Raw genomic sequence first — 13,463 nt, forward strand, 5'->3', positions numbered from 1 at the left:
CTAGGTTGAGGTGGGGGAAGGGGAAATGAGGAAACTGTTGAAATCCACATTGGTGCCCTGGGGTTGAAGTGTTCCGAGGCGGAAGATGAGGCGTTCTTCCTCCAGGCGTCTGGTGGTGAGGGAGTGGCGGTGGAGGAGGCCCAGCACCTCCATATCCTCGGCAGAGTGGGAGGGGGAGTTGAAATGTTGTAAAGGTGGTCTGGAGTCCGTGTGGGATGAGTTGGTTACGGAGGCAGGTACTGAGGAAGCAAACGTGGCTGTGGTACCGAGTTTGTTTCAGGACATGGTTGAAGAGCTTCAGGGCAGAGGAAATGACCTGGGAGTTGCAGTGCGAGAGAGACTCCCTGAGATTCTTGTAGAGAGAGGAGGAAAAAGAATTGACTGAGTGACGGGCAACAGATCATTTAATGGATATTTTTGGGTTTGGAGGAATGTTTGTAGTGGATTTCCCCAGGGATCAGTGTTGAGAATTTGGTTTTCCTAATCTATATTAACAACCTAGACCTGGGTAAAGTTTTAATATTTGTGAATAGTACAATACTTGGAGGCATTGTGAACTGTGAAGATATTAGTGGAGAACTTCAAACGACATGGACATTCCAGTTTGTGGATAGGGCTTATGGGTATCAAATGAAGTGAAATGTAGAGAATTGTGAAGTGATACATTTTGCTATAAGAAAAATAATAAAAATAAAAGGTGCTACTCAAAAGAGGGTGCAGGAGCAGAGGGACCTGGGTCATTAAAGGTAGCAGAATGATTTGACTGAGCAATTAATAAAACCATTAATAAATAATAATATTTCAGATGTTAACTTGTTTGATCATTTGGTATAAAATCAATTTTCACTTGTGGGATTTGCCAAGATTCATGTTAGAAAAATCGAAAATGCATTTACAGATTCTGTATAAATTGGAATCCACAGATTTTCATAATATATTCATGAAATATATTTAATACATTTTGACAATTGTTTTAATTGCCTTTTTTTAAGGAACTGCAACATTTCCAAACTTTTGTGAAAAAACGTCCGCCTTATGATATTGTAATTGATGGATTAAATGTCGCTAACATCGCACCCAAGGGTAATCAGTCCAAAATTGTGAGTATTGGGGAGCTCAAAAAATTTGTTTATGCTTTTACCTATTAATATTTCTGGAATTATCAATGTCACAATTATGCAAAATAGGAAAATACTAACCTACTGAAATGGAATGGCACCAGGTATGGTGTTTACGTGGGAAGTATTCTGACACACAAGTTACTATCTTTTGGAATTTTGAGGTGGTTTCATAAGATATATAAATTTGTTGGCCATATTAAGATGTTATCCATTTTAATACCTATTCTGTTTATTTCAAAACTATACATTAGCTATAGACAAAAGTAGTACACTGCAAATAGAAGGGTAGGAATTCTAACTGTACAAAAGGTCAGACTGTGAGAAATGCAGAATTGTGAGAGTTGGTACAAACCAATGGAGGAATTAAATCCATCCAAAGCCAGAAAGTTGCACATTTAATTTCTTTACTACTGTTCAGTTAAGTATCAGTGTCCTGAGTTAGCAAAATTAAAACTGGTCGCAATTTGAAACACTATCCAGAGGCTGTTGCTCAGAATATCAAATTTGGGATAATTTTCATAATTCTACAAGAATATTTTCATACCATCATTTCTGTTCCATCGTATTCTGTCTTTTTATACATGGTGACTGTTTAGATTTTTTTTCAATGAATAATCTCCCATTTTTTAATTTTAGATTTTCACTTGTCAGTCCTTCATCAGTTAGGCAAATCTTTGATCTACAAGGGAGTTGCAGATTATGGTGGCAGGCAAGAAAGTGGAGTTGATACTTTGGTTGGAGCAGTCATGATCTTGCTGAATGATGGTGCAGGCTTGAAAGGCCAAATTAACTGCTGCTCCTTGTTTTAAGTTCTTAAAGAATTAGGCTATTAACTGCAAATGTAAGTAACTAGTATTGGCTTAAAAACAATGTCTTCAAACCAGATCATTAAGGGAAAATTAGACAAGACAATGAGCAATTGAACTGAAGTGGAATAATACATGAAAAACAGGCCTTATGCAAAAACAACCTAATTTGACTGCGGAGTGTATCTGCCTGGCCTTGAGCGTCGGTGGGAACTGTCTGCTTATATGGTCTATATAGGGCCACGTGGATTTTGTTTTCCACCTATTTTTGGGGATTGGAAAAGTACCGAAATTATGATGAAATGGGATTCAGCACATGATCTAAGATTCATGATAGTGTTAATATCGTGAACTTTGCCCTGCTCACTGGACTTCATACCACTACGCTGGCATTAGTATGACTGATGCTGTGGAATCTGATATAGAACTCCAAGTTCCACTGTTCTCACAGTCCCTGGCAGATAGAAAGGCAGTGTGAGACTCATTTGTTTATCTCAGTTGTTTAACCTAGTTATTTAACTTAATTGTATGAGTAGTGTAAACTAACTATTATCAATTCATAAATGTACTGTATTAGGTATTTTAACCCAATAAATTAGCTACGTATTGAAGTGTCCAGGTCATCTTGCAATCATTTTGATCAAACCTTAAAGAACTTGTTAGGTATTTTTTGCCTAGCAATACTGTAACTTAGAGGTGCCTGAGGGAATTGGATTTGTATTGCTCCTATCTAGTCACCAAACGTAGCCCACCTTTAACAGCATAGTTAAGGTCAAAATAACATGTCTTTGCTCAACCACGTGCAATAAAGCTGTACTGCTAAATACTTTTTTTTTAAAAAATGTGCAGTGTAAGTTACAGGAAGGAAAATGTAGTGACAGCTGTGGTACCTCTCGCACATCAGAACTTGTGGGTTTAACTTTCACTTCAAGACTTCAGAAATGCTTAAGTTCCAATGGAGTACTATTTTTCAAATGTGATGCTAAATTTTGATCCTATTTCCATTCTTCTGTAGACACTGAAACTCCCATAACATTATTTTGACCTGAAGCGCCTTGCTCAATACTTATTCCCCAATGAACGTCACAGAAAAACAGAATACCTGGTGAAATTTGCCAGAAGATAAGCCCACGTCATTTCAAATAAATCTGTGCAAAGGCAAATCCATATGATCTACTTTTCTTTCATTCATTCACAAAATGTGGACATTGACTGAGGCTATATTTATTGCCTATGTCTAATTGTCCTTGAGAAGATGGCGGTGAGTTACCTTTCATTTACTGCAGTCTCAGGAGTAGGGATATCCACAGTGTTATCGGGAAGGGAGACTTTTTACACAAGGCAATATCGGACTTGGATATGAAGTTGTATATATTCTATCATCCAAGTTCTACTGTTCTTGGATCATTTTTGTTCTATCATAAATATCACACAGTTCAGATTCCAATGTCAAAGGTTTTGTTGTAGAGTTTAAGTTGACAACAATATCACTTGCTGCAGGCAGTTTCTGAAAAGCACTTCTTTAGACCATTTCATCAAGCCCTCCTCCCCTAAACTGTGTGTTTGGGACTTTTCCATCAGGACATGGTCCACAAACCATGTCCCACAGGCTGTATTGTGTGTCAGTTGCCTATAAAATAATGTTTGGCTGCTGTGGATTTTATTTTTTTCTTTGTGGTTAAGTTTTATAGTGTGAAATCTTGTGAAATTCTTGCTTCGATCTGTTTTTAAACACTAGCTAACTCTATGGTGTTTACAAGAATGATCATGTTACTGTTTATTTTAATTTGTGATCTGCAAGTGCTGTAGATCCTACATTATGATAGTGATACTTCATAAGTAATTAATTGGTTAGAAAGCAATTTGAGGCAGCCTGGAGTTATGAAAGGTGGTATATTAATGCAAGATTTTTTTCTTTAAAAGAGTTAGGCAGTATTTCGATCTTGGGTAATACTCAGCAATGCAAAATAAACTCACCGTAAATAAGGATACTATAGGCTATCTGATCCACGTATTACATTTTTATGGTACTCTAACTCCCCAAAATATAAAATCTATTCATATCTGAAGTATCTGTCGTTTTTGCCTCCTAGTAGTTATTCTTTCTATTCCTCTCCTTTTAGGGAGGATGGTGCATGGTGGTAAAGTCAGTGAACCAGCAATCTAGAGATCCAGGTATGAGGTTGCTGGTTCAGTTTCCACCATGACAACTGAATTAGCATAGAATTTAAATCAACAATCAGGAATATACAACTGGCCTGGTAATGATGGCCATTGTAATTGTGAACAATTATTGTTAAAGCCCGACTGATCTGTAAGGGAAAAGGAAATCCTCAAATGGTTTGGCTTAAGTGTGGCTCCAGACCCACAGTAATTCGGTTTACTCTTAACTGCCCTCTGAGGTTCCCCAGTAAGCATTCAGTTTAAGGGCAATAAGAATGGACAATGAATGCTGATTTCCCAAATCCTGTGAAAGAACAAAGAAGGGAAAATAAGTTAAGAGGATTGTCCTGATAAGTGGTTTAAACTAACACTTCTCTAATTGAAATGCAAATTCTCTCACTATATTCTCCTTTATTTTTTGCTTTAATTTAAAATAATACTTGTGGTTTACAAATCAGTCTATGGCTAGGATCCTCTTTTGTGGATTAGAGATAATAGGTATAATTGTTAACTCTAGCAGACTTGAGTCACCTTTATTTTCTTATTTTATTTTCCTCATTTATGCTAGTTTTTATGCTGTCCATTGTGCAGATTGCCATCAATCTAAGATTGCTATTGTTATAATTTTGAATGGATTAATTGGCTATCTTCTACTTGGTCATTTATCAATCTTGTTAAATGTTTAGCCAACCTATCAAATTAAGCTCTAATATTTGCCTTATCGGCATAGTTACCAAATATGTTGAGCAGAGATTGTAGGACTGATTCCAATGCACCCAGTGACTTTGCTAGATTCTTTATCTGACATAATATTTAGAATAGTTTCTATTATTTTGCTATCCTTCATAGCATTGAATATACAAAATGGTATCATTCAGTAACTTATGAAATACCATGCTAGTCACGAATGCGTGTGAATTATAAATAGCTACAATCATATTGCATAAATTGGTTTTAGTGTGATTAATTTATACATGAATAATTTAGTTGGTAGCTTGTCTCAGGCCTTGTGTTAACGTCATTGAAATGCATTGCAAATACAATTGAATTTGTCTTGCTTTCAAAATGTTGAATGATGAGTCATTTTAGATGTGTTTCCTTGGTAACAGTCCACCCATTTCATGTACATAGTAAACATTTATAATTGACGTAAAGCACCAGCATGACTCACTTTTATCAGTAATTAGGAATCATGGTTTAGAAAATCCCAGTGAGACAGAAATCTAACAATATACAAGCACTCAATGCATGCCCTATTCATGTGGGGGTAAATTAATGTTTGCATACAGTTTAAAATATAGTTAAAAATCACACAACACCAATTTGATTCTGTGTCCTACGATCCTGCCCCACTAGCTACCTGACAAAGGAGTAGCGTTCTGAAGGCTTGTACCTCCAAGTAAACCTGTTGGACTGTAACCCAGTGTGTGAATTTTGGCTTTGTCCACCCCAGTCCAACACCGGCACCTCCACATCAAATTTAAAATAACGCATTGAAGCCAAGTATTGTTGTACAATCCATTTGACAGTTTGCTACTGTTCTAACTAATTTAAAAAAAAAAACTTTTGTTAGCTTCAAAATATTATATGTTTGACATTTTCCCAGCCAGGTTTCCATACTGTCCTAATATTGAAATGAACAATCAAAAGAATAGACAGGTGAATCTCTGGTCACACACGAGACTCCAAGACATTGTTGTGTCTCTTTTGGGGTCTGTCTCCATTTGTCATTTTCTCCCCACCCTCACCTACTTCAAAAAACACACACACACACACACACACTCTCTTTATCTTCATAATAAAGCAACTTTTTCCCAGCTACCATCAGTTCTCAGGATTGCTTGTACAGCAGGATATATCAGATGAATATTTGGCCAAGAGATGGCGCAAAGGGGAGTGTTTCAAATTCTTGCAGCATTACGGCTGGTACTGGGGGAGGTGTGACCAGTATAAACTAAACATGTTACACCTGGGCAAGACCAGGACTGACATTTTAAGGGGAATATTCACTAGAGCAGTTGGGGAGACTTTAAAATAAATGGCAGGCGATAGTAACCTATGCAAGGAGTCAGAGGAATGGGGATCCAGGACAAGAACAAAAGACAAAAGGAGAATAAGAAAAGTGTTAGGCAGCGAAATCAAAGGCCAAGATCAAACAGGCATACTGAAAAATAATGGGAACTGGATAAATAATGTTAAAAAGACAAGCCTTAAGGCTTTGTGCCTTAATGTGCGGAGCATTCGAAATAAACTAAATGGAATTAACTGCGCAAATAAATAAGAACAGATATTACATAGTTAGGATTATGGAGACATGGTTGCAAGGTGACCAGGGAAGGGAACTGAATATTAGTCAAAAAGGCAAAGGCCACCACCTTTGCATTGCTGGTTAAAAAGGAAATCAACACCATAGTGAGGAAGGATTTTAGCTCTGACAATGTGGAATCTATATACAGGTGTGACATTAGCATAGAGCAGTGCCATAAAGTAATATATCCGCCCTTTTATCTGATCATTGTGGCAAATGTGTCTGGCTTTATGACTGTTAAAGAATCAAGGCAAGACAGAAGTACAGTGAGTCTGTAAATTCAGAATGACGCAGCAATGTACAACAAGGCAAGATAGAGATGTTGTGAACATCCACGTATGGTGTGGAGGTGCCAGTGTTGGAGTGGGGTGGACAAAGCCAGAAGTCATACAATACCAAGTTATAGTCAATCAGCCTTATTTGAAATCACAAGCTTTTGAAGTGCTGCTGGAGGAGGAAGCAGTGAACTACAGCAACTCTGACTTTTGAGGCAGTTTCAAGCCATCTAGTTTCTGCCATGTGAAAGTATAGGAAATTACATATAAATTACATAAGTACTAATGTAAATGCATGGAAATCAGCCTGTTGCCACTCAATCCTTAGATTCTCACCATTCAAGCCTAGGATGGAAAATCAAACTTTTCTTCTCAAGATTAACAACCTTGCCACATTCTCCCTTCTGACTCGTTATTGTGCATGTTGTTTGGGATCTGGAGAAAGATCAATCCAAAATGTAGAATCTTCCATATTTGAGACGAGAAGGAACAAGGTGACATGCTGTCAAAGGCATCAACCCAGAAAAGATATTGAATCTGAAGGACAAGCATTTTTGAATGATATATACATGGTGAATAATACAAATTGGAGAACTTGAATAGTCTATAATTAAAAATGATAATACTTTTTCTTATAAAAGGAGGGACATTTGGAGAAAACCAATTGTATTTGGTGTATTGTTAGTCAGGTGACCTCTACTGCTGTATGTAACTTGGTACACTGTTTGTGGGAGCTTCACTTGAAGGAGGTTTAATCCCACTACCGCTTGTTGAATCCAACTGTAGATGTGCCTGTCAATGTGTCATGTGAATGACAAATAAACCCATGCAGGCTGGTTGTTTTCTCATGGAAAGGAAGTGGATGAGGAAAGGAAATTCCCCCTCCTTCAAAATACTCAATGCCTGATTGAGGAGCCAAGTATCAGGAACAGAGAAGCCTGAGAGAGCGATATCCCTCACCCAACCCCCCCCCCCCCCCCCCTGACTTCTACACCACAAACCCCACCTGTTCTACAGTGTCACACAGAACATGAACATAAGTATGTAAGTTAGCTCGCTGAGCTTGAAGGTTTGTTTTCAGATGTTTCGTCACCATACTAGGTAACATCATCAGTGCGAGTCTCTGGTGAAGCGTTGGTGGTTTATCCCGTCTCTCTCTTTACAGGTCTTGGTTTCTTAAGGTGGGTAATGTAATTTTTGGCTCTTTGAATATGTTAAAATAAAATTGATGAGATGATGGTTGACCTGTGAGGAAGTGTTGAACCTGCTGTCATCAGGGGTTGTAAGAATGGGAGTTGACCTGATTGAAGTTTATAGGATCCTGGTAGGGCTTGACAAGATGGATATTGGAAGGATGTTTCTCTTGAGATAGGATCTCAAATTAATTGAGGAAGAGTTTGTTCTTTTCAGGTTCTTTCTTCTGCGGAATTCTCTTTCCAGAGCGCTATGGAGGCTAGGTCATTGAATGTGTTCGTGGCTGAGTTAGGTAGACTTTTGATCAAAAGGAGTTAAGGGTTGTAGATAGATCTTGGCGTATAGGGATAATTTCAGAGTTTGTAGATTATACGAAACTTGACATCAATGTAAGCTGCAAAGAGTGGGTGTTTAGGTGGCAGATGACGTTCAATGCTGAGAAGTGCAAGATGATATATTTTGGTAGGAAAGACAGAAAATTTAAATATGGAGTACAATTGTAATGAAGGTGCAGGAGTAGAGAGACCTGGATGTTTGTGTACAATTGAAGGATGCAGGGCAGATGAAGGGAACACTTAGGTGTTGCTGATGCTTGGGACAGCTGCTGCCAAGGCAGTGTCTGAGGTCTTGCTGCTGAAGCTAATTTAGTTATCGGACCCTCTCAGTGCCTCAAATGCGTGATATTGTGTAAGAGAGATCTTTGTTTTGTTAGGTTAGAGTCAAACTCAAATGTTTGTTTGTTTATTGAATATGCTACTGTACAGAACTGAACTGCATTTGTAACAATGTACAAATACAAAGTTTTTTATGAATAAAGTTTATTTTTGAAATAAAAAGATGCAGAACTTGTATATGACACTAGTTAGATTTCAGCTGGTGTATTGCTTACAGTTCTGGGTGCCACACTAGGAGGGATGTGAATGCATTGGAGAGAGTGCATAAGAAATTTTCAAAAATTGTTCTACATTTGAGAAAGTCTAACATTGAGATAGAATGGAGAGTTAGGGACTATTCTCCTTGTCGAAGAATAAGAGGATATATGATAGAAGTTTTCAAACTCATGAGCTATTGTCTTCACAGAATGTATAGAAAGTATTTGCACTCAATTAAGGATTGAGAATAAGTGCACACAAGCAGATTCAATTGAAACATTTCAAGAGGGCATTGGATGATGATTAATTAAACAGAAAAAAATGTGAATGGGTGTGAGGAAAAGCAGAAGAATGGTCCTTTTATTGTTTTTGAAAACCTTTTGTTTGTTAGAACAGCATGGTCAAAAAGTAAAGTTACATTGGAGTTGATTTTTTGTTTCACATACATTCTACTGAAACTAAACCTTTTCTACAAAGGAAATGATCATAGACGCAAATCTGAACACTAGATATAGAACGGTAGGAAGGGAAGGAGGCAGAGAGTGGTGAAATAAGCATTACCTCGTTGCTCCTCCCCAACCATCCAACTCGGGGACCACACTGCATGTTACTGACAAATAGGTTATATTACTACATTTGCAGACACAGTGGTGGTTTTCAAGCTTTTCCATATGTTGTTTTGTGATTTTGAACATTGCCAGGCACTCTGAGCAACTTTTTTGAAAGACAATGATAGCTAAACAGAGTCTCTATTGCACGAGATATTTAGTCATGTAAATGTAGAAATGTAGGAGGTAGGAGCAAGAGTAGGCCCTCGAGTTTTCTCCACCATTCAATATGATCATGGCTGATAATCAAGCTCAATATCACAATTCCAGCCCTGGCATGATCTTTGATCCCTTTAGCCACACAAGATACATCTACCTTCTCCTTGAAAAAACATTTTGGCCTCCATTACTTTCTGTGGCAGTAAATGCCATAAGCTCACCACTTTCTGGGCGAAGAAATTTCTTCTCATTTCAGTCCTTTTAACTATGACTCTTGGTTCAGGACTCCCCCACTATTAGGAACACCCTTCCTCGACCTAACCAGTGTAGTCTTGTTGGAATTTTGTAAGTTTCTGAAATTACTCCTAATACAATCCTAATCATCTCAATATCTTCTCAAATGTCAATCCTGTCATCCCAGGAAATCAATTTAGTAAACCTTTTCTGCATTCCCTCTGTAGCAGGATCATAGTTTAAAAACTTTTATTGCGAAGGACTTGTCCTCAAACGAAAATAGTGAAATCCAAGCAGGAACACTTTCTCATAATCTACGGTCCTTCGTTAAAAAGATGTCTGCACTTCAAATTATGCAGGCAAATTATCAGTCAACTATGAAATGAGTTACCTTCACTCTTTATTTTTTCTCAACTATATAGGTACAATAAGAGAAATATAACTATTTCCAATCTTTTGCTTTATGTACATGTCTTCTCTCATTTTTTATTTGTGACATCTAATTTCCAGTTGTTACAGTGTTATAAAGCAGATGTTGACTCCCGACTGAGAACTAAAACCGAAACAACCAAAGAGGAACATCTCGCCCGATAATCTGTAAAAGGAGTGTGAAAAGTAGTGTAACCTGCTTTTCAGCAACTTCTAGTGGTCAAATAAAATATATCCTTGACACTCTCATTAAAGTCAGCAAGTAACAATTTATTTATCTAACTCTAACGGTGAACAAATTAACTATTAACAAACTAAATAAATCCCTTCAAACTGCTATTCTCAAATAAAGCAAGATTCTAATGGTATGCTATTCCAATAAATAAGAGTCCCACTCCTATAAAAAAAAATTAGAATTTACTTTCTCGAAATTACAGCCAGGTTATGAATCTTCCGGAATGTTCTGTGCCTTCTTCGACTGGGAAAATATCAAACATATAATAATTTGAAGATTCTTCTGTTAGGAATATTAACTGGAATCATTGTTATTTAGCTGGTGCTTTCTTTAAGACCGAGACGAGGCTGTGAGAGCCAGCAATTTTCTCTTGAGAACTGAGGGCTGTTAGCTCTGGCAGATGGCAGCTAACTCTGGGGTCTTTGTCCAACTGCCCCCTTTTTTTAATACCTTTGATGACATATCAATATTTGTTACAATAGGATTGGTCCCATGCTGTCAAAACCATCAGACTTAAATTTAATAGGTTTTAGGCCTCTAAGTATCTGATTCAAGTTGATTAGCTAAATTCAAAAGTCTGTTGTCTTTGTAAAAAACTGCTCCTTGATCTGCTAATGATACAGCCTTTTGATACACATGTTTCAATTCAGGTGCTCTCTGTGTACTTGCAAAGTTTCAAGCTGTAGCTCATTAATTTTAAATCTTCACAAAGCTTAAGGGCACCACCCCCCCCGCCACTTTACAAACACCAAATTCTAACTTCCTGCCTCTCAATCTATATGTATGCTACCCAACTTCACAACAAGAGGTATGATGATCTGAGGCAGCTGACAGAAAATGAAGGACACTTAGGATGTTTAACAAGATAGGTTATCAGAAACTTCTGAGATTAGGACAATCGGGATAGTGAGAGTAGAGAGGAGATATGCAAGCAAGCATAGAAACCAGACCAAGAATGCTATAACCTGGTGTTGTGTGATTTTTAACCAAGAATGCTATGTTATTCTTAAAGCACAAGGTGGCAGAATTGTCCAATAACCTTGTGTACTGTCGTGTGGATTTGTCTCTATGATCCCTCTTAAAAGAATGATCTCTGGAGTATTTTCTGTTTGCTCGAGAATGACTGATTTCACATGATCACTGGCATGAAAGGTGCTTGGTTTGGAAGATTCATTTGAAATAAAACAATATGATTTTTGTGAACCAGCGTGAGTTCTGAATGCACTACAGCCATGGAAAAAAATGTCCAATGTCTTCTATTTATCATTTTCAATGAAAGATATTTCTTACTATTGACTTTTTATGTACTTATTTAGAATGAATTGGATATGAAAAGTGAGAAAAAGTCAAAACCTGTGAATTTCAATCAAAGTGGGGATGTGAGGCAAGGGGTGGAAAACATTAGGCAAATGAGGAAACCTTTATTTCCTCCTTAATTAATGTTTTGTGACACTGCATCATATGGGTGTTGGTCTAAGAGGAGGTTCTCCTACATCTGGTTTTGGGTCTCCAGAACTAAAACACCAGAGCTACTCTTTCTCTAGATTCTATAAAATTACTTAAATGCTTACCCTATTACTGCATCTCATTAAGTTTGTGAGAATAGTGGAGGAGAAATTACCACCAATCGAAACATACAAGAAATAATTTTCTGAAGGCTGTATGATGTTACTGAATATAGAGTGAATCATATTTTAAATGATCTTAATTGCATTCACATTCAAAAGATAAATACCCAGTTCTAGAACATAGAACATAGAACAATACAGCACAGAACAGGCCCTTCGGCCCACGATGTTGTGCCGAACTTCTAACCTAGATTAAGTACCCATCCATGTACCTATCCAAATGCCGCTTAAAGGTCGCCAATGATTCCGACTCTACCACTCCCACGGGCAGCGCATTCCATGCCCCCACCACTCTCTGGGTAAAGAACCCACCCCTGACATCTCCCCTATACCTTCCACCCTTCACCTTAAATTTATGTCCCCTTGTAACACTCTGTTGTACCCGGGGAAAAAGTCTCTGACTGTCTACTCTATCTATTCCCCTGATCATCTTATAAACCTCTATCAAGTCACCCCTCATCCTTCGCCGTTCCAACGAGAAAAGGCCGAGAACTCTCAACCTATCCTCGTACGACTTCCTCTCCATTCCAGGCAACATCCTGGTAAACCTTCTCTGCACCCTCTCCAAAACTTCCACATCTTTCCTAAAGTGAGGCGACCAGAACTGCACACAGTACTCCAACTGTGGCCTAACCAAAGTCCTGTACAGCTGCAACATCACTTCACGACTCTTGAATTCAATCCCTCTGCTAATGAACGATAATACTCCAGAGGCCTTCTTACAAACTCTATCCACCTGAGTGGCAACCTTCAAAGAACTATGTACATAGACCCCAAGATCCCTCTGTTCCTCCACCTGACTAAGAACCCTACCATTAACCCTGTATTCCGCATTCTTATTTGTTCTTCCAAAATGGACAACCTCACACTTGGCAGGGTTGAAATCCATCTGCCACTCCTCAGCCCAGCTCTGCATCATATCTAAGTCCCTCTGCAGCCGACAACAGCCCTCCTCACTGTCCACAACTCCACCTATCTTCGTATCATCTGCAAATTTACTGACCCACCCTTCGACTCCCTCATCTAAGTCATTAATAAAAATTACAAACAGCAGAGGACCCAGAACTGATCCCTGCGGAACTCCACTTGTAACTGGGCTCCAGGCTGAATATTTACCATCTACCACCACTCTCTGCCTTCGACCGGTTAGCCAGTTTTCTATCCAATTGGCCAAATTTCCCTCTATCCATGCCTCCTGACTTTCCGCATAAGCCTACCATGGGGAACCTTATCAAATGCCTTACTAAAATCCATGTACACTACATCCACTGCTCTACCCTCATCCACATGCTTGGTCACCTCCTCGAAGAATTCAATAAGACTTGTAAGCCAAGACCTACCCTTCACAAATCCGTGCTGGCTGTCCCTAATCAAGCAGTGACCTTCCAGATACTCATAAATCCTATCCCTCACTACCCTTTCCATTACTTT

The 13,463-nt window shown here is 38.3% G+C and overlaps 1 protein-coding gene across 3 annotated transcripts in view; it reads left to right on the forward strand.

Annotated features, from left to right (window-relative positions):
* The window catches only part of LOC122553667 (protein only RNase P catalytic subunit), a 79,579-nt gene that overhangs the window by 34,571 nt on the left and 31,545 nt on the right, over positions 1-13,463 (forward strand). For all 3 annotated transcript variants that reach the window (XM_043697812.1, XM_043697813.1, XM_043697814.1), the window contains one exon: positions 993-1,100. In XM_043697812.1, the coding sequence (XP_043553747.1) occupies positions 993-1,100 (108 nt within the window). The remainder of the gene's footprint in view (positions 1-992; positions 1,101-13,463) is intronic.

The sequence above is a fragment of the Chiloscyllium plagiosum genome, chromosome 10 (assembly GCF_004010195.1).
Source record: "Chiloscyllium plagiosum isolate BGI_BamShark_2017 chromosome 10, ASM401019v2, whole genome shotgun sequence".
Taxonomy (NCBI): domain Eukaryota; kingdom Metazoa; phylum Chordata; class Chondrichthyes; order Orectolobiformes; family Hemiscylliidae; genus Chiloscyllium; species Chiloscyllium plagiosum.